The sequence below is a fragment of the Suricata suricatta genome, chromosome 16 (assembly GCF_006229205.1).
Source record: "Suricata suricatta isolate VVHF042 chromosome 16, meerkat_22Aug2017_6uvM2_HiC, whole genome shotgun sequence".
Taxonomy (NCBI): domain Eukaryota; kingdom Metazoa; phylum Chordata; class Mammalia; order Carnivora; family Herpestidae; genus Suricata; species Suricata suricatta.
Window position 1 is genome coordinate 57209940 of NC_043715.1, and position 21118 is coordinate 57231057.

The 21118-nt window shown below is 44.9% G+C and overlaps 1 protein-coding gene across 1 annotated transcript; it reads left to right on the top strand.

Moving 5' to 3' along the window:
* Nucleotides 1-4976: 4976 nt before the first annotated feature.
* Nucleotides 4977-9174, top strand: LOC115279912 (putative zinc finger and SCAN domain-containing protein 5D). The gene is made up of 3 exons (XM_029924411.1): nt 4977-5315; nt 6968-7052; nt 8459-9174. Exons 1-3 carry the CDS (start codon nt 4977-4979, stop codon nt 9172-9174), a joined length of 1140 nt encoding a protein of 379 aa, XP_029780271.1.
* Nucleotides 9175-21118: the final 11944 nt, after the last annotated feature.

Sequence of the window (21118 nt, forward strand, 5' to 3'; positions counted from 1 at the left end):
ACTGAGCCACCCAGGCGCCCCAGACCAGTAGTGTTTGTAAGGATGAACAGGAAAAATCTACACCTGGTGGTAAAAAAAAAAAAAAAAAAAAGAACTAATTTCAAAAACACTTAAAAGAAGAGCCCCTGGGGGGCTCAGTTGGTTAAGCGTCCGGCTTCGGCTCAGGTCATGATCTCACAGTTCATAGGTTCAAGCCCCATGTCAGACTCTGCGCCGACAGCTTGGAGCCTGGAGCCTGCTTCGGATTCTGGGTCTGCCTCTCTTTCTGCCCCTCCCTCTCTCTCTCTCTTTCTTTCTCAAAGTAAACATTTAAGAAAATTATCAGGGCGCCTGGGTGGCTCAGTCGGTTAAGCATCCGGCTTCGGCTCAGGTCATGATCTCATGGTTCGTGGGTTCGAGCCCCGCGTCGGGCTCTGTGCTGACAGCTCAGAGCCTGGAGCCTGCTTCAGATTCTGTGTCTCCCTCTCTCTCTCTGACCCTCCCTGCTCATGCTGTCTCTCTCTGTCTCTCAAAAATAAATAAACATTTAAAAAAGTTTAAAAAATAACATCAATTGCTTGGCTTAACACACAATACAAACACTCAACAAACAGATGCTAAGTATGAAGTAAACAATGGTACAGTAAATAGCATAAATATAACATCAGTACTATTACTGGTAACAACAGCAGTACTGTGAGGATGTGGTCTTTAGCTTTCAGACAGGCTTGGCTGAATGGTCAGTGGCAAATCCAGAATTCATTTTTTTCACCAGAGAATGAAGGCTATGACACCTTCCTTTGGATGCTAAATTAAATGACACAATGTACACAAAACATTTACTACATATTTTTGGTTTGTGGCTAAGTATTCAATTTTATGTGCATGCATAGCTGCATATCATCCATCTTTGTCTATACTTATGTATCTTTATTGGACATACACACAGGATCACATATTAAGACTCTAAAAGAATCAAATTCCATTATTAAGATAAATTTGAGGTTGAGTTTATTTATTTTGAGAGACAGCGTGTGAGCAGCAGAGGGGCAGAGAGGGAGGAAGAGAGAGAGAATCCCAGCCGGGCTTGAATGCGGGGCTTGAACCCACAAACCATGAGATCATGACCTGAGCAGTGATCAAGAGTCTGATGCTTAACTGACTGAGCCACCCAGGTGCCCCTGTGGGGCTGCTTTCCATTGTTTTTATAAAAGGGTAAATATCAAATCAGTGATTTAATCTAGTGGGAGTAAAGCTTTAAGATAGTAATCCCAAGATATTGAAAAATAGTAAAAGTAAGTTTTAAAAAAATCACTAATATTCCTCATGTATCGAGAATTACTTTTCATTTTTCAGTATCTTGGAATTAATATGTTAAAGCTTCGGTTGAACTAGATTATTTTTTCCCCAAAATTTTATTTTTATTTTTATTAATTAAAAAATGTTTATTAATTTATTTTGAGAAAGACAGAGCACGAGCAGGGGAGGTGCAGAGAGAGAGGGAGACACAGAATCTCCAGCAGGCTCCACACTGTCAGCACAGAGCCCAACTTGGGGCTCGAACCCACAAACCATGAGATCAAGACCTGAGCCAAAGCTAGACACTCAACCGACTGAGCCACCCAGGTGCCCCATCACTGTCTTCAGTCTTTTTAAAAAATTTAAAAAAATTTTTTATAGTTTATTTTTGAGAGAGAGAGAGCAGAGCATGAGTGGGGGAGGGGCAGAGAGAGAGGAGGCACAGAATCTGAAGCAGGCTCCAGGCTCTGAGCTGTCAGCACAGAGCCAGATGTGGGGCTTGAACCCACAAACCGTGAGATCATGACCTGAGCTGAAGTCGGCTGCTTAACCGACTGAGCCACCCAGGCGCCCCATCGCTGCCTTCATTCTTAAGGAAAATTTTTCTCTACCTGCACGCCACTTCTGGTTTCCTAAATGCGTACTTGTCAGCTCATTTTAAATAAAACCTTGACCCCAAGTGCTTAAAACTTGCAGCTCTCTGTTCCCTGATCCCCTTGAGCACTTAGGGCAGATGATAAATCATCCACCAGACCAAGAAAACCAACATTGGTTCCAAAGAGACTTATTTAATGAATGACTTTTTCTCTTGATGGAGTTTCAATGGGAAATGTAATCCACTCAACCATTTGAAGTTGTTAATTTTATGCCTTTAAACCAATCTCAGGCTGATGAGGTAACAGGAAGTCGAGTTTCTTTGGCTGTATATAAACAGAGTCACTTCAGCTCAAGGCACAGTGTGAGAGCTGGTCACCTGGAGGCAGGAGCACGTGAAGGAGGTAAGTCATGGGTGGGAATGCCTAGCGGGGCTTGGAACCTGGGGTGGATGGAGGCTGGACCAGGAGGCCTGGGTTTACAGTCACTACGCATGAGCTCCCAGGTCTTCGACAACAATGTATCTTCTCCGACGCCCGTTAGTAACTTTGATTCGCTGTCGCAATCATCTGGGGAGCGGGAATATGTGTAAGGGGGGGCGGGTGTTTGATACTTCGAACCAGGGTGTTTGACCTCAGGTTTTAGTTGTGGCCGGATGTTTGTTTGCTGTTTTGTGGGGGGAGGGGAGTTGGGGGCTGTCCTGTGCCTGCGGGACATTTAGTTCAGCTGAATTCCCCCCGCCTCCCGCCCCCATGCCCAGGGTCACCACAACCAAAAAGGGCTCCAGGTGTCCCCCAAAGCCCCTTGGAACGAGGGGGGCAGGGTGGCTTGCCACCTTGGGTTGAGAACCCCAGATCTAAGGGTTGGTCACTCCGTCCGGTGAACACGCACCCGGCATGTCGCAGCCTCCCCTCACTTTGTCCTCATACAATGTAAGAGGTAGATTTCATCTTGCCCACGTCTCGGAGGGTCTCCCAGAGCTGACCGACTTGCCCAAGACCCCACAGCTGATTGAAGCTAATGGAACTGAAACTCTGAGATGAAGTAAGCCTCCCCAATGATTCGAAACAGGACGGAAGTGGACCACTGTGGATTTTAGGCAAAATGTCTTACCTTTGAATTCCACGTGGCACATGGGTCTCTTGAGATTGCTAAGCAGGCACTCTTGCTTAAACACATCACTAGGCTTTTGCTGTCCACGGGCTAACATCAAACCTTTAAGGACCTCCTAGCGACCCACTAGAGCAGCGAGGATTACAGCCCCTTTACCTGGGTGCCTGGTGGCTCTCCCCATGAACGGTGTCCCTCCCCCACCTTAGTCTGCCTGGTAACAAAGTTGTTCTTGACCTTGGGTGCTGGGTTGAACCTCTTAAAAACTCTTCTCTTAAAATCTTGCTTTTCTGAAAACTTCCAAGAGTGTTGGATTTTAAATTCTTTTTCTGGGATGAGATTAAGTATGTGTAACCCATAGAGACAGCCGATTAATGGATTACCAGGGAGTAGGGGTGGGTGGGGATGGGACAGGGTTTCCTTTTTGGGCATGAATGAGTTCTGGGGCTAGACAGTGCTGGTGAATGGTTGCACAGCATCGCAGTGTGGGTGCTCCCACAGCGTGTATAACAAAGTTGTTAATCCTGTTAGGATTCTTTTGCGTTCTCCCCTTTCCTGGAACAAGCCAATATCCCGGGATGAACAAGGAAATGTATTGGGGGACAGTCTTAGGTTAATATTTCCAACATTCCTACACCACATGAAATCCTTAGGTTGGAAATATTTTTCCGTATCCTGCAAAATTATAGCTAACACAGTTTTGCCTTGTAGCTCTCCTGATGAGAAGATATGAAGACTGACACTGTTAAAATCGATTTTATGTATCAAACTATATATGTTTCAAAAAATTGAAATACATTAATGTGTGTATATATACATATACACTTACTCAAAAATAAACTTCTATATGTATACACATATATACACACATATAAAGTTTATTCTTTATATATAACATATATACACATAAGTTTTTTTAAAATTTTTTTAATGTTTTTATTTTTGATACAGGGAGAGACAGAGCATGAGAGGGGGAGGGGCAGAGAGAGAAGGAGACACAGAACCGGAAGCAGGCTCCAGGCTCTGAGCTAGCTGTCAGCACAGAGCCTGACGCGGGGCTCGAACCCACGAACGTGAGATCTGACCTGAGCTGAAGTCGGAGGCTTAGCTGACTGAGCCACCCAGGCACCCCTATACACATAAGTTTTACACACACACACACACACACGCACACACACACATATATATATATAAAGAAGTTTATTTAGAGAGAGAATCCCCACCAGGCTCCTTGCTGTCCATTATCACGCGGGACTTGAACTCACTAACCGTGAGATGGTGACCTGCCCTGAGCTAAGATCGAGTCAGATGCTTAACCAATTGAGTCCTCCAGGAGTCTGCACTTAGGTATATTTAATTTATAGTAAAGAACAATATTGTCCCAATTTATAGATGAGAAAACTGAGCCCACCTCTGTATATTTCATGCTCAGAACCTAGGGGGTCATTCAGACAATTAAACCACCTTTTACTCTAAAGGTGGGCATTAGGAAAATAACAGTGGGACTTACTTTCCATGGTTTTAAATACAGGACCCGCTGGGGATGGTGTCTAGTGTTGGGGGAGGGGAGGAAGGGTAAGAAGTTAAACGAATCTTGGGCACCTGGGTGCTCAGTTGGTTAAGCATATATGACTCTTGGTTTTGGTTCAGGTCATAATCTCAAATTTTCTTTTCTTTTTTTCTTTTTTTCACGCATGCAAAGTAATCTCAAATTTTCTGAGTTCCAACCTGACGGTGTGGAACCTGCTTGAGATTCTCTCTCTCCCTCTCTCTCTGCCCCTCCCCTGCTTGCTTGCTGTGTCTCTTTCTTAAAATAAACAAACAATAAATAAAACTAATCTGGTTCATTCTCTCCTCCCCACTGCCCGCGCCCCCCAGACTTGTGAAGACACAGCCAGTCTACTGCTGAGGAAAACCAGAGTAAACTCCTTTAGGTAGGTCTTCATTAGGCGCCGCCTGTGCACGGAGCCCTGCTGGAAGATTTCCCGGGGAATATGGCCACGGACCAGATGTTTGCAGGGGACCACGAGGAAGGCCACGGGGCCCTGGCTGGAGGGCAGGGCGGCCGTGAGATGTGGCACGTGAGCTTCCGGGCGTTCTCCAGCTCGGGGGGGCTGGACCCCGCGGGGGACCTCAGGAGACTCCGTGAGCTCTGCCGGCGGTGGCTGCGGCCGGACCTGCACACCAAGGAGCAGATTCTGGACATGCTGGTGATGGAGCAGTTCATGATCTCCATGCCGCAGGAGCTCCAGGTCTTGGTCAAGGAAAGCGGCGTGCAGAGCTGCAAGGACCTGCAGGACCTGCTGAGAAGCAACCAGACCCCCAAGAAATGGGTGAGCAGCGCCTTCCTCGTGGGGATGGGAAAGGGGAGGCGGGTACGGGGGCCACGGGCGGCTTGTTCTCTGGGTCAGTGGTTCTCCAGCGGGAGGCAGACTGACTGCCCCTCAGGAGACAGACTCTCAGCCATGTCTGGAGACAGGTCTGGCTGGTGCAAGGGGGAGGAGTCAGTGGTTTCATGAGTCTCTGCTCTTGACCCTCGATCACCCTGCCTTACCTCTCTGGGGACAGTCATGAAAAAGGAAGAAGTTGGGAAAAAGGAGACTGAAACCAGTCCACTGGCCCTTCAATTCTTGGTATCACCAGAGACCCTCTTTAAAAAGCAGTCTTAACTTGAAGAAAGCAGCTCCAGGTTGCAGAGAGGAGCAGGGGACCTGTTGCCATGGTGACACGTCCTGGGAGGATGCGGAGGGAAGGAGGTTGGGAGAGAAGGCTCTCCCCGGAGCGGGGTCTCACACCAACTAGCGGTACTGGGGGCGGATGCCCTTTGCTCTGGGGGCTTTCTTGTGCGTTGCAGGGTGGTGTGCAGCATCCTCGGTGTCAAGGGCAACCTCCCCCAGTTGTGAAAATCAAACCTCACGCCCCCCACCCCCCCAAAATCTCTGGTGGTTGCCAAATGTCTTATAGGGTCAAAACACTGGCTCTTGGGTAGGAATCACCAGACCAGGTAAGACTTTATTTACATGGGAACATTTTCCATCATGGTGGCTTGAGTGTGCCTGCATCTTTCGTAGAAAAAGCAAGGGTCAGAAGGATCTAGAAGGGAGCAGAACCTGGTATGCCACATGCATATTTGCTTCAGTCACCGGGTTCTCTGGGTAATTCTGTAACAAGCACAGGAGGGAACTAAGTCCAACATGGCAATGCCGCTTTCCCTGTGCACTGGGGTAGGAGATGCAATCCTCCAGGGGCCGAGCCGATAATGGGGATTACAAGCTTCCACAACATTGTGGGAAAGGAGCTCTGGGAACTGTCAGCTGTTAATCCGGAACGATGGGTAAGGAAATGCCTAAGACCAGCTGGGTGACCTGTAGGCCGAACATTGGCAGCGTCAGAGGGGGAGGTGTTGGGTGTTTCGCTGCGTCATGTTGCACAAGCCTGGATAGGAGTGCACAAGGCGTGCTTTAGGACAGTTTGAGGGCTGAGTGTTAGTTGAGTATTGTTAGTATTAGTTGGGGCACTGGGCATAGGGAGGTGCTGAGGTTGATTAGATATTAGGCCAGTGGTTAGTTGCCCAATACAAGGGGGGCATAATGTCATCTTTACCCCCTAGGGGTGCATTTGACAATTTCTGGAGACATTTTTGTTGCCATTTTTTATTTTTAAAAAATTTTTAAGCATTTATTTATTACTGAGAAACAGAGACAGAGCATGAGTGAGGGAGGGGCAGAGAAGGGGAGACATGGAATCGGAAGTGGGCTCCAGGCTCTGAGCTGTCAGCACAGAGCCCGACACGGGGCTTGAACCTACGAACCGCGAGATCATGACCTGAGCCGAAGCCGGACGCTCAACTGACTGAGCTGCCTGTGCACCCAGGTTGCCATTTTAAACATGTTGCTCCAACAAAGTGAGTGTGGAAGGATGCACACAGCACAAGCGCTATGTTCTGGCTCTTACAGAATCTGACCTTGTTTTATTCTCCCCACAGATCATAGTTACCATACAAGGACAGGAATGTCTTGTGCGAAGTTCAGATGTCCTGAAGGCGGACAAGAAGCCCCAGTCCTCTGAGGGTGAGACACGTCCAGAGAACAGCCAGGTCAGCAGAGAGCTGCAGAATCTGCCAGGAATCAGGGAGCCATCTAGGGAGCAGGTGTGTGTGAGGTCCTCCCCGATCTCCAGGGAGTGGAGGCAGAAGGTACCGGAAGCTGTGTGTGTGTGTGTCTGCTAGAATTATTGGGGTATTTAGAATAGTATCGAACTAGATCCATTTATCCTAGGAATTCCCATAGATTCATCAAGTCCTAGACATTTCTGAGCCTCTGTGGAAAATTAAGACTCTCCAGCCTTTGTCCCCCTGCCATTAAAGCTGTGAAGGCTGGAGAAAAAGGAGTAGCCACGATGAAATGGTGCAAAGTCAGTTTGCCACAGGGTAATGAACTGAAAGCTGATGTCTCCATAGTTGATTTCCTCAAAGGCATTCCATGGAATGACTGAGGCGAAAGGACAACATTTGGGGAAGGTTGTCAATATCCTAAAGGAGTGGTTCTCGCTCACCTGGAGTCATTCTGCCTCTCAGACGTTTGCAAATGTCTGGAGACCTTCTCGGTTGTCAGAGTGGAGGTGGGGGTGGAGGGTGCTCCTGGCACCTGCCGGGTAAGAGACCAGGGATGCTGCTAGTTGTCCGACGATGCACAGGAAAGACAGCCTCGAAACAGCCGGGTATCAGTAGTGCTAACGGGACACCGGGACCTAGAGCCAACTCGCTTCCAGAGTCAGGCAGGGGGAGCTGGGGATGACCTGAGGAGGTGTGCTTAGAGAATTAAGCCCAAAACTGGTGATGTGTGGACATGGCTTAAAGGCGCAGTGGGTATTAACAACATTCTGAGAATCAGGTGATGATTAGCAGGAGGGATGAGGTGCCCCAAGGGAAGTCGGGGCATAACCACAACACTGATGGAGAAAGTTGGGGGGTCTCAGATTAGGGAGATGGGCAGGATGGGGAAAGAGGAAACCAGAGCTTTCCATACCATGATTTAGACACGTTGGTAACTATAGTGCCTGCCCATTGTCAGGGACAGGAAGTTCTCCCGCCTGAGACTGTTCTGGGGAAAGGTGCACTGGAGGACCTGAGACCCCAGGAGAACTCGGGGAAGAATCTGAAGGAAGACTTGGAAATGACAAGACTACTTAAATCCCAAGAGCCTCCCGTTCTGAAGGGTCCTGGTGAGCACGGAAACTGGGAAGAGTGACTCCCCTGCGGGGGAGGGGCTGGGGGTGAGCACGGACCTCTCGGTGGTGCGGGGAGGGGAGGCGCTCATGGCTTTTCCCTCACGGATTTCCAGAGTGTCCTACACACAACCCATCTCAGGTTTGTTGGTTGATGGGAAGTTCGTTCTTCGCCTACATCGGTGTTCGGTTCAAACGAGGTTGGTATCATTGAAAATGCTCTTAAGTGTTGTGTTAACCCTTTCAACAGCTTCAGTGAGGACAGACGGTGGAAAGACTCTCCGAGAAAGACCCTCTATTAAAAATGTGCATGCCGACACAGACACACCTTCCGCGCACGGGTCAGACAAAGTCTCCACTCCGCGAGGGAAGAGAAGAGATTGCCAGAAGACTCAGAGAAGTCCCAAAAGGAGAAAACAGGAAGGCACCTCCATTTCCCAAGACATGGCCACCCAGCTGGACAAAGGAGAAATCTCAGGGCAGCCTGCTGCGTCAACACCAGATCGTCCTGTTGGGGACCAAGCCGTGGGAGGGACACCGAATGTATGTGGCCTGTGTAAGAAAGAGTTTCGTTACAAATCTCAGTTTTCCATCCACTGGAGGACGCACTCGGGAGAGAGACCCTTCAAATGCAACACCTGTTCTGGGCGTTTCATGCAGACTTCGGACCTCCGAGTTCACCAGAGAATCCACACCGGCGAGAAGCCATACTGTTGCGAAATCTGCCTCAAGACGTTCACACACGACTCCACCCTGCGGAGCCACAAGAGGATCCACACCAACGAGCAGCCCTACACGTGCCAAGAGTGTGGGAAAGCTTTCAGCCACAAGGGGAACCTCAACGTTCACCGGCGCACCCACACTGGGGCGAAGCCCTACACGTGCAGCGAGTGTAACTATGCCTTCCGTCAGCTAGGAAGTTTTAAACGCCACCAAAAATTACATGCAAAAGTGACTTCCCAATGATTCTGTCATCAGATTCAAGTCCCTTCTGCCGCAAGAAGGAAGTTAATAGTGATTTATCGCCTATTTTATAAAAATGACTATCATAAGCACTTACGAGGTTTCCGGACCACAATAGATGTTCCATCAATGTTAATTTATGGAGGATCTTGAAATGATATCTTTATCAGTTTTCACTTTGTTTTTAATTATGTCACATTGTTTTCCTTAAGGCTTTTCGGTTTATGAAGGCAAATCTTATTGTCAATATTTCCTTATAATAAAATTGTGGCTGCCAAATGTCTTTGTGTTATCCGCTATTTTAAAATTTTTTAGGGGTGCCTGGGTGGCTCAGTCGGTTAGGCCTCCGACTCGGGCTCAGGTCAGATCTCACGTTCGTGGGTTCGAGCCCCGCATCAGGCTCTGTGCTGACAGCCAGCTCAGAGCCTGGAGCCTGCTTCTGGTTCTGTGTCTCCTTCTATCTCTGCCCCTTCTCCTCTCATGCTCTGTTTCTCTCTGTATAAAAAATAAATAAAACATTAAAAAAATTTTTAAAAAAAATAAAAATTTTTAATGCTTTTTATTTATTTTTGAGAGATGGGGCAGCGCGAGCAGGGGAGGGGCAGAGAGGGAGACACAGAATCGGAAGCTGCTCCAGGCTCTGAGCTGTCAGCACTCAGCTGGGCCTCACGCAGGGCTGGCACTCAGGAACTGTGACTGCAGAGGCATTCTGAGGCACCATTACTTAGGGCGCCTTAATTTAGTGACGGGGGCCCCCCTGAGGGCCTTGTTGAGCCACACTCGGGCTCTGATTGCTAGCTCTGGGCGGGGGCATGAGAATCTGCATTTTAAGAAACTTTGAGTTTTGGGGCTCCAGGGGGGCTCAGTCATGGTTCAGTATCCTTCTCTTGTCTTGGACTCAGGTCATGATCGCTTGGTTGTGGGATCAAACCCTGCATCAGGCTCTGCGCTGAGTGTGCAGCCTGCTTGGGACTCTCCCCCTCTTCCTGCCTCTCCCCTACTCATGTTCTCTCTAAATAAACTTTAAAAGTGTCTTCAAAAAGCTGAGTTTTAGAATAGTTTTCTCAAGCCCACAGACCTCCCCCGTGTCCTATGCCGCTTTCTCCGTTAATCCCGGGTGTGAGTACCACCCACCTGTCAACTGTTCAAATGTTGGAATAGTCCGGCACTTGACCGATTTCCTTGATTTTTACATAATGGCCCGTCCCAGGCTCCTAATCCTAGAGACTCTTGTCAGTGAAGCTCATCAGCGACCACCCAAGCCTGGAGGCCACACCCAGAGATAAGGATTTAGCTGGTCTGGGGTGTGGCCTGGACATTGAGAGGTTTTTCATTTTTAGTTTCTTTTTGATGAAAGAGGGAGCACGAGGTGGAGAGGGGCAGAGGGAGGAAGAGAATCTCAAGCAGGTGCCACACAGTCTGTGCAGAGCCTGACTTGGGGTTCAAACTCACAAACTGTGAGATCATGGCCCGAGCTGAAGTCGGAGCGCTCAACCGACTGAGCCCCCCAGGTGCCCCAAGGTAAGAGGTTTCTGATTGCCCACGGTGGTAATCTAGGGACTCCTATGACTCATCACACTGCGAGGACCCCCCCCCCCAGCCCCACTGGAACCCATGAGGCCTTGTCAATGGCTTGGTTGCCAACATTCATGGACAACGAGGAGGATGATCTTGCTGGGTGGGGTCCACCGAGGTCTGCGAGCCTGCCCCGCCCCCTGCCCGGCTCCCAGCTGGCTTGCTGTCCCCATGACGAACCCGCCCCGCCATAGTTAGCATTTAGAAGGTGGGCAGCTCAAGTGTGATCCACCATTCAATCGCTCCTGCCCTCTGGGTGTGGGCCCGGCCCAGCTGCACCCATACTACTGTGGTTCTTGTTAGAAATTAAATCACAATCAGGCTCTGGCCCAAACCTACTAAATCAGAAACCCTGGGGGGTGGGGGAGCAGTGCTGGACTCCCTCTCACAAGCCTCCCCGGGAATTCAACAACATTCTGAGATTTTCCAACCACTGTCCTTCAGCATTGGTCCTTAGACTGGCAATCACGTGATTAGAATTTTGCTTTGTTTTTTGAAATAACTATAGATTCTTCACAAGCAGCTGGAAAAAATAGTCCCGTGGGGCGCCTGGGTGGCTCAGTCAGTTGGGCGTTGGACTCCGGCTCAGGTCTGATCTCTCAGCTTGCAGGTTCCTGCCCTGCATCAGGCTCTGCACTGACAGCTTGGGGCCTGGAGCCTGTTTCGGATTCGGTGTCTCCCTCTCGCTTCCCTCCCCTCCTTGCACTCTGCTCTGTCTCTCTCTCTCAAAAAGAAAAAAACATTAAAAAAAAATAATGCAGGGAGGTCCCATGTACCTTGGGTCCAGTCTATTAAAAAAATCCTAGGGGCACCTGGGTGGTTCAGTTGGTTGCGTGTCCTACTTTCGCTCAGGTCATGATCTCACAGTTTGGTTTGTGGGTTCGAGCCTCCCATCAGGCTCTGCACTGACAGCTTGGGGCCTGGAGCCTGCTTCGGATTCTGTGTCTCCCTCTCTCTCTCTGCCCCTCCACTGTTCATGCTCTGTCTCTCTCTCCCAAAAATAAGTAAACATTAAAAACGTTTTTTTAAATGCTCAAGTGGCACAAGGCCAATGGATGTACACATCCACAGCAGACACAGGTGTGGAGAGACCTGTCTTTAGTTCTCGCCAGCCTGTCCTCTTCCCACACGTCCCCACTAAAGGAGCTCTTATCAGACCGGGTCTCCTTGGAGTCAGTGGTCATTCTTAAGCCTCTGCCAGACTGTGTGCCTGGCGATGGACCTGGCCCGGCCATTCCCCCTTCCTAAGACCCCTCGTCCCTTCGGCTCTCTCCTCTCCAGTTGGCTGCTCCCCTTCCTCCTCTGTCTCCCAGCCTCCTTCTCTCCCAGATCTAAATAGTGGCCTGCCTTTGTTATGGGGGGGCGGATATATATATCAGATTGTTGGAATGAAAAAAAGTTATTGTATTCAGTTGTACACATTCCCGGTAAAGTAATCCTAAAATACAGACACAATACAAGCAACAACTCTAAAAGCATACTTCTGGGGCGCCTGAGTGGCTCAGTCGGTTTGGCATTCCGACTCGATATCGGCTTAGGTCGGGATCTCGCAGTTTGCGAGATGGAGGCCCGTGTCCGGCTCAGCGCTGAGGGAAATCCTGCTTGGGATTGTCTCTCTGCCCCTTCCTCACTTGCACACACTTTCTCAAAATAAACTTTTTTTTAAAAAAGCATTCTTCCAATATCCAGAGATATTAGTTGTTAATATGCTCTTTTTCTTTCCTTTTAATAATTTAATTTTATTTGCAACTCACAGGACTGACAATATTGACACTATTATAAATCAACCTAGTTATGTTTCTCTTTCATTATATACTTACGTATTAATTTGTTTTTTTAAAGTAAACTCTACCCCCAATGTGGGACTTGAACTCCTGGCCCCAAGATCAAGTTGCATGCGCTGACTGAATAAGCCAGGTGCCCCTAATTTACTTCTGTAAAAGAAAAGTGTCCCCAAGCACTGTCTTCAGGAAATAGAATATTGAGAATAACACACATCTGCATAGATGCTTCCTGTGCAGCTGTTCACCTGGAGGAAGCCACCATCACAAATCCTAACGTGTTATTTTAAAAAATATTTTTATTATACCTGTAAGGATGCCTAAGAAGATATGGTTTAGTTTTGCTTTTTTTTAAATCCGAAGAATAAGGTACTGAAGCTGGTCTTCTCGGATTTGCTTTTCCTCATTCAACCCTGTGGCTAAAATCCGTGCACGTTTTTAAGTATGACTGTGGCAATTCACTTTTAAAGCCTTGCGTTGTATAGCGGACGACTGTCACAACGTGACCGTCATATCGGCGGCTGTCTGCACGGCTGCCTGCTGATTTGTTGTTATATCCACTGCTCTGCGCACCATTCTCTCTCTCATTTTCTTGTACTAAAATAGAATCACATTACACACAGTATAGAGAGATGGGATTTTTCAGACACCGATCTATAAATGAACTTCTGAATTCTGTCCCCCACTCTTTCCCATCCCTGCTCAAGCAGGGGCTCATGACCTCCGGGGAAGCATGTGTCAGAATGGAAGTAAGATGTTTCCCGAAGCCCAGCTGACATCTCCAAATGGGCGCAAGCTCGGACAAGAGCTTCAGATCATAGAAAACGTGCACAGCGTTTCTTGGAAACACAGTGAGCATTGCAAGACTCCCCCACTCTCCAAGTAAAAGAGGGTCCTTCCGCTCAGTGAAGAGAGGACGTGAGATGAGGAATGAGCAGAACAGAAGAGAGTCCGGGGGTGAGAAAGAGATGGAGAGAGAAATTTTGTGCGAAGAACAGAGCTCCCTCAGAAAGGCTGCAAGATCTCCAACAGGAATGGCAACATGGAGCTTTCACATCCATTGGATCATAACTCACAGGAGAATCCTGGGCACCAAATAAGTGCTAGAACCAACAGGAAGATTCCCGAAGGATGGACTTCTCGGTGGCAATCTCCGTACACCAGTGAACACGGAAGGGTTGCCTTCACCCGTTGGTGTGTTGGCAAGACACAAACGGGGCGAGGGTGGGGGTTGTGACATTAAGGATCGAAGCAAACATTTTTAAATGTTGGAAGACTAGCAAAGTGAGATCTCATGAGGAGAGATTATCTTGTGTCATTAAGGAAAAAAAAAATCTTCCTTGAGGGGAAGTCCAAGGTCTGGGGAGTGAATGCGAATCAGGGAAATCAGGGCTGCAGTGTTCCTTTGCTGGCTCAGGGTTTTCATAGAGCAAGGTGCTTCTGTCGCAGTGGTGCCACCAGCATCGCACACATCTTGGTTATTGTTATTTTGAACAGTTTACTTATTTTCTTTAAAAACTGTTTTAATGTTTATTTTTATTTTTGAGAGAGAGAGAGACAGAGTGTGAGCAGGGGAGGGGCAGAGAGAGAGGGAGACCCAGAATCCGAAGCAGCCCCAGGCTCTGAGCTGTCAGCACAGAGTCTGATGTGGGGCTCAAACTCATGGACCGTGGGATCATGACCTGAGCTGAAGTCTGATGCTTAATCTACTGAGTCATCCAGGTGCCCCATAAACATTTTATTTTTTTAATATTTAAGTAATCTATACCTAATGAGGGGCTCAAACTTACCCCCTGAAATCAAGAGTCACATGCTCTTCTGACGACCCAGCCAGTCCCCCATTTTGAACATTAAAATAAATTTTTACCTGTGATTTTTAAAGTTTATTTATTTTGAGAGAGAGAGACAGAGAGAGAGAGAGAGAGAGAGAGAGAGAGAACACAAGCAGGGAAGGGGCAAAGGAGCAGAGGGACACAGAGAATCCCAAGCAGGCTCCATGCTGACAGTGTGGAGCCCAACATGAGGCTTGAACTCATGAACCATGAGCCAAAATCAAGACTCAGATGCTTAACCGATTGAGCCAGCCAGGTGCCTCTCAACATTTTAAATTCTAAAATTACAATTATTGGTTTTAGGGCTAATTCGTACATTTACTGTGATGATGTCCAGTAGATGGAAGCAAGGGCCTTCTAACCGGTTGTGCATGCAGATTCCTCGACCAACGTTTACAATAATAGTGTTTCCACCGGGAAATGTTTTTCTACCAACGAAGGAGTAGCTCTTAAAAAAAAAAAATCTGGGGCACCTGGGTGGCTCAGTCGGTTAAGTGTCCGGCTTCGGCTCAGGTCATGATCTCGCAGTGCATGAGTTCAAACGCCGTGTTGGGCTCTGTGCTGACAGCTCAGAGCGTGGAGCCTGCTTCAGATTCTCTGTCTCCCTCTCTCTCTGCCCCTCCCCTGCTCGTGCTGTCTTTCCCTGTCTCTCAAAAATAAATAAAAAACATTAAAAATAAACCAATCTTTCTGCTATTAGCGTGGGGCTAAATCTGATCCTTTATATGGTAATTAACAGGATCTGCAGTTTTTTTCCCTTTACTAGAATTGCATGTTTAATTTTTTTCATGAAATATTTTGTTATACAAATCGTTTTTATTAACCCCAAAGTATTACACAGATATAAAATTGTGATTACCAATAATGATTTTCTAATTAGACTGTAACCTGTTTTATTTGTGGCTGATATTGCCATCAATTTCTATATTTTTATTTATATTTTATTAATTAATTTATTTATTTTAATTTGAGAGACAGCATACACACGGAAGAGGAAGGGCAGAAGGAGAAAGAGAGATAATTTTTTTCTAATGTTTTTAAATGTTTATTTATTTTTGAGAGAGAGAGAGAGAGGCAGAGTTCAATCAGGGGAGGGGCAGAGAGAAAGAGACAGAGAGACAGAGAATCTGAAGCAGGCTCCAGACTCTGAGCTATTAGCACAGAGCCTGATGCAGGGCTGGAACTCACGAGGTAGGAGATCATGACTTGAATCAAAGTTTGAAGCTTAACTGACTGAGCCACCCAGGTTCCCTGAAAGAGAGAAAATCTTAAGCAGGCTCCATGCTCAGTGCAGAGCCCAAAGCGGAGCTGGATCCTATGACCCTCGGATCATGACCTGAGCTGAAATCAAGAGTCTACCGCTCAACCAACTGAGCCACTCAGGTTCCCCCAATTTTTGTAGTTTTTTTAAAAACTGTATTTATTTATTTTAATTTACATCCAAGTTAGCATATAGTGCAACAATAATTTCAGTAGAAGATTCCTTAATGTCCCTTACCCATTTAGCCCATCCCCCTCCCACATCCCCTCCAGTAACCCTCTGTTTTTTCTCCATATATGTCTCTTATGTTTTGTCTCCCTCCCTGTTTTTATATTATTTTTGGTTTCCTTACCTTATGTTCATCTGTTTTGTATCTTAAAGTCCTTATATGAGTGAAGTCATATGTTATTTGTCTTTCTCTAACTAATTTCGCTTAGCATAATACCCTCTAGTTCCATCCACGTAGTTGCAAATGGCAAGATTTCATTCTTTTTGATTGCCTAGTAATACTCCATTGTGTATATATATTCGACCACTTCTTTATCCATTCATCCGTTGATGGAAATTTGGGCTCTTTCCATTTTGGCTATTGTTGCTTGCACTGCTATGAACATTGGGGTGCATGTAACCCTTCGAAACAGCACACCTGTATCCCTTTCATAAATACCTAGTAGTGCAATTGCTGGGTCGTAGGGTAGTTCTAATATTAATTTTTTGAGGAATCTTCATACTGTTCTCCAGAGTGGCTGCACCAGTTTTCATTCCCACCAGCAGTGCAAAATAGGTCCTCTTTCTCCGCATCCTCGCCAACATCTGTTGGTGCCTGAGTTGTTAATGTTAGCCGTTCTGACAGGTGTGAGGTGGTATCTCAATGTGGTTTTGATTTGTATTTCCCTGATGATGAGTGACGTTGAGCATTTTTTCATGTGTCGGTTGGCCATCTGGATGTCGTCTTTAGAGAGTGTCTATTCATGTTTTTCCCATTTCTTCACTGATTATTTGTTTTCTTGGGTGTTGAGTTTGGTAAGTTCTCTATAGATTTTGGATACTAATCCTTTATCTTATATGTTATTTGCAAATATATTCTCCCATTGTCAGTTGCCTTTTACTTTTGCTGATTTTTTCCTTTGCTGTGAGGAAGCTTTTTATTTTGATGAGGTCCCAATAATTCATTTTTGCTTTGGTTTCCATTGGTTCCAGAGACTCGTTGAGGAAGAAGCTGCCCCAGCCAAGGTCAAAGAGGCTTCTGCCTGCTTTCTCTTCTAGGATTTTGATGGCTTCCTGTCTTATGTTTAGGTCTTTCATCCATTTTAAGTTTATTTTTGTGTCTGGTGTAAGACAGTGGTCCAGGTTCATTTTTCTGGATGTCGCTATCCTGTTTTCCCCACACCACTTGATGACGAGACTGTTTTTATTCCATTGAATATTCTTTCCTGCTTTATCAAAGATGAGTTGGCCATACATTTATAGGTCCATTTCTGGGTTCTCTGTTCTGTTCCACTGAACTAAGTGTCTGTTTTTGCACCAGGACCATCCTGTCTTGATGATTACAGCTTTGAAATACAGCCTGAAGTCCGGGATTGTGATGCCTCCTGCTTTGGTTTTCTTTCTCCAGATTGCTTTGTTTATTCAGGGTCTTTTCTGGTTCAATACAAATTTTAAGATTGTTTGTTCCAGCTCTGTGAAGAATGCTGGTGTCATTTTGATACGGACTGCAGTGATATGTAGATGGCTTTGGGTAGTATTGGTATTTTTACAGTATTTGTTCTTCCTATCCAGGAGCATGGAATGTTTTTCCTTATGCGTGTGTCTCCTTCAATTTTCTTCATCAGCTTTCTCTAGTTTTCAGTGTATAGATTTTTCACCTCTTTGGTTATATTTATTTTATTCCTAGGTATTTTGTGGCTCTTGGTGCAATTGTAAATGGGATCAATTACTTGACTTCTCTTTCTGTTGCTTCATTGTTGGTGTACAGGAATGCAACTGGTTTCTGTGCATTGATTTTATATCCTGTGACTTTGCTGAATTCATGGATCAGTTTGGGCAGTGTTTTGATGGAATCTTTTGGGTTTTCCATATGTAATATCATGCCATCTGCAAAGAGTGAAAGATTGACTCCTTTGTGGCCAGTTTGGATGTCTTTTATTTCTTTGTGTTGTCTGATTGCTGAGGCTAAGACTTCCAATACTATGTGAAATAATAGTGGTGAGAGTGGACATCCCTGCCTGTGTTCCTGACTGTAGGGGAAAAGCTGTGCCTTTTCCTATTGAGGATGATGTTAGTCTTTCATATATGGCTTTCATGATCTCGAGATATGACCCTTCTCTCCCTACTTTCTTGAAGGTTGTTATCAAGAAAGGATGCTGTAGTTTGTCCAATGCTTTCTCTGCACTTATTGAGAGGATCCTGTGGTCCTTGTCCTTTCTTTTATTGATGTGATGAATCACACTGATTGTTTTGTGGATACTGAACCAGCCCTGTGTCCCAGGTAGAAATCCCACATGGTCGTGGTGAAAGATTGGTCCATATCTTTTTCACCTTTTTACTGGGGTCTTTGCCTGGTTTTTTAATCAAAGTAATGCTGGCTTCATAGAAAGAGTTTGGGCGTTTCCCTTCCATGTCTATTTCTTGGCACGGCTTCAAAGGAAGAGGTGTTAACACTTCCTTCAGGGTTTGGTAGAATTCCCCTGGAAAGCCATCTGGCCCTGGACTCTTGTTTTTTGGAAAAATTTTAATTACTAATTTGATTTCTTTACTGGTTATGTGTCTATTCAAATTTTCTGTTTCTTCCTGTTTCAGTTTTGGTTGTTTATATGTTCTAAGAATTAGTCCATTTCTTCCAGATTGCCCATTTTATTGGCGCATAATTTCTCATAATATTCTCTTATTATTTTTAGTATTTCTGCTGTGTTGGTTGTGATCTCTCCTCTTTCATTCCTGATATTTGGGTCCTTTCCTTTTTCTTTTTGATCAAGCTGACTAGGAATTTATTAATATTCTTAAATCTTTCAAAAAACCAGCTTCCGGTTTCATTGGTCTGTTCTCCTGGTTTTTTTTCTTTTTTCTTTTTTCTTTTTTGGTGTCGATAGCATTGATTTCTGCTGTAATCTTTATTATTTTCTGTCTTCTGCTGGTTTGGGGTTTTATTTGCTGTTCTTTTTCCAGCTCTTTGAGGTGTACAGTGAAGTCGTGTATCTGAGACCTTTTTTCCTTCTTTAGGAAGGCCTAGATTGCTATATACTTCCCTCTATGACTGCCTTTGTTGCACCCCAGAGGTTTGGGGCTGTGGTGTTATCATTTTCATTGGGTTCAATGTACCGTTTAATTTCCTCTTTAACTTCTTGGTTAGCTCACTCATTCTTTAGTAGGATGTCCTTTAATCTCCAAGTATTTTTACCTTTCCAAACTTTTTTCTTGTGGTTGATTTTGAGTTTCATAGCATGGTGGTCTGAAAATATGCACAGTATGATCTCTATCTTTTTTTACTTGTTGAGGGCTAATTTGTGTCCCAGTATGTGATCTGTTCTGGAGAACGTTCCATGTGCAGTGGAGAAGAATGTGTACTCTGCTGCTTTAGGATGAAATGTTCTGAATATATCTGTTAAGTCCATCCGGTCCAGTGTGTCATTCAAAGTCACTGCTTCCTTGTTGATTTTCTGTTTAGATGATCTGTCCATTGCTGTAAGTGGGAGTTGAAGTTCCCTACTATTATGGTTTTATTATACATGAGTTTCTTTATGTTTGTGATTAATTGATTTATATATTTGGGTTCTCCCACATTTGGAGCACAAATGTTTACTATTGTTATGTCTTCTTGGTGGATAGACCCCTTAATTATGATATAATGCCCTTCTTCATCTCTTGTTACTGCTTTTATTTTAAAGTCTAGATTGTCTGAAAGAAGTATGGCTACTCTGGCTTTCTTTTGGTGACCATTAGCATGATGGATGGTTCTCCATCCCCTTACTTTCAATCTGAAGGTGTTTTTAGGTCTAGAGTGGGTCTCTTGTAAACAGCATATAGATGGATCTTGTTTTCTTATCCATTCTGTTACCCTGTGTCTTTTTATTTGAGCATTTAGTCCTTTGATGTTTAGACTGAATACTGAAAGATATGAATTTATTGTCATTATGTTGCTTGTAGAGTTGGAGTTTCTAGTAGTATTATCTGATCCTTTCTAGTCTTTGTTGATTTTGGTCTGTTTCCCCCCATCTTTTCACCCCTTATAGGGTCCCCTTTAAAATTTCTTGCAGGTCTGGTTTAGTGGTCACAAACTCCTTTAAATTTTTGTTTTTCTGGGAAACTTTTTATCTCTCCTTCTATTTTGAATGACAGCCTTTCTGGATAAAAAATTCTGGGCTGCATATTTTTCCAATTTCGCACATTGAATATATCCTGCCACTCCTTTCTGGCCTGTCAAGTTTCTGTGGATAGGTCTGCTATGAACCTGATCTGTCTTCCCTTGTAGGTTAAGGACTTTTTTTTCCCTTGCTGCTTTTGTAATTCTTTCCTTGCCTGAGTATTTGGTGAATTTGACTATGATACGTCTTGTTGATGGTTGGTTTTTGTTGAATCTATTGGGAGTCTTCTGTACTTCCTGGATTTTTATGTCTGCATCTTTCCCAGGTTAGGAATGTTTTCTGCTATGATTTGCTCACATAAACTCTTTTTCTCTCCATCTTCTGGAACCCTTATGATTCTGATGTTGTTTCTTTTTAATGAGTCACTGATTTCTCTAATTCTGAAGTCATGTTTTTCCCCCTTAGTCTCCCTCTTTTTTCATGCTTCTTTGTTCTCCATAAGTTTGTCTTATTGTTGATTCTCCGCTCTGCCTCATCCATTTTTGATGCTGTTACATCTATTCGAGATTGCAGCTCAGTTACAGCATTTTTAACTTTCATGCTGACCAGCTCTTATCTCTGCAGAAATGGATTCGAATCTGTTTTCAATCCCAGATCTTATTATCATGATTCCAAATTCTGGTTCAGACATCTTGCTTGTATCTGTGTTAAATCCCTGGCTGTCATTTCTTTCTGTTCTTTCTTTTGGGATGAATTCCTTTGTTCCATCATTTTGAAGGAATAAAATGAATTAATAAAGTAAATAAATTAAGATTAAAAGTTATAGGCAACACAAAAAAAGTCAAATTATGCTAGATCCTGGGTGTGTTGTGGTCTGGTTGTTTAAAGGAGCTTGATAGATTAGAGAAAAAAGGGAAAGATAAGAAAAAAAAGGAAAACGTTTGAAAATTTGAAAAAATGAACACAATAAAGTAGAATCTAATGAAATGATGGCAGTAAAATCGAATTTGAAAAACTTCAAAAAAGTAAAAAATGTAATAGAAATTAAAAGGAAAATATTTTTAATAAAAATTCAAAACAAAAATAAATTTTTCTCCTTCTGTATTCAAGAATAAGAAATGAAAATTGAGCAGCTGTTTCTGTTTCTGTTCACGTCCCTGTGTTTTAATAAAATCCCCTTTTTTGCACCAAAAAAAA

Bases quoted from the DNA above. Each gene is read 5' to 3' on its own strand.
- LOC115279912 (XM_029924411.1), top strand. From the start codon at position 4,977: ATGGCCACGGACCAGATGTTTGCAGGGGACCACGAGGAAGGCCACGGG. The intron at 5,316-6,967 runs GTGAGCAGCGCC...TTCTCCCCACAG, and splicing joins ACCAGACCCCCAAGAAATGG to ATCATAGTTACCATACAAGG. The intron at 7,053-8,458 runs GTGAGACACGTC...CCCTTTCAACAG, and splicing joins GAAGCCCCAGTCCTCTGAGG to CTTCAGTGAGGACAGACGGT.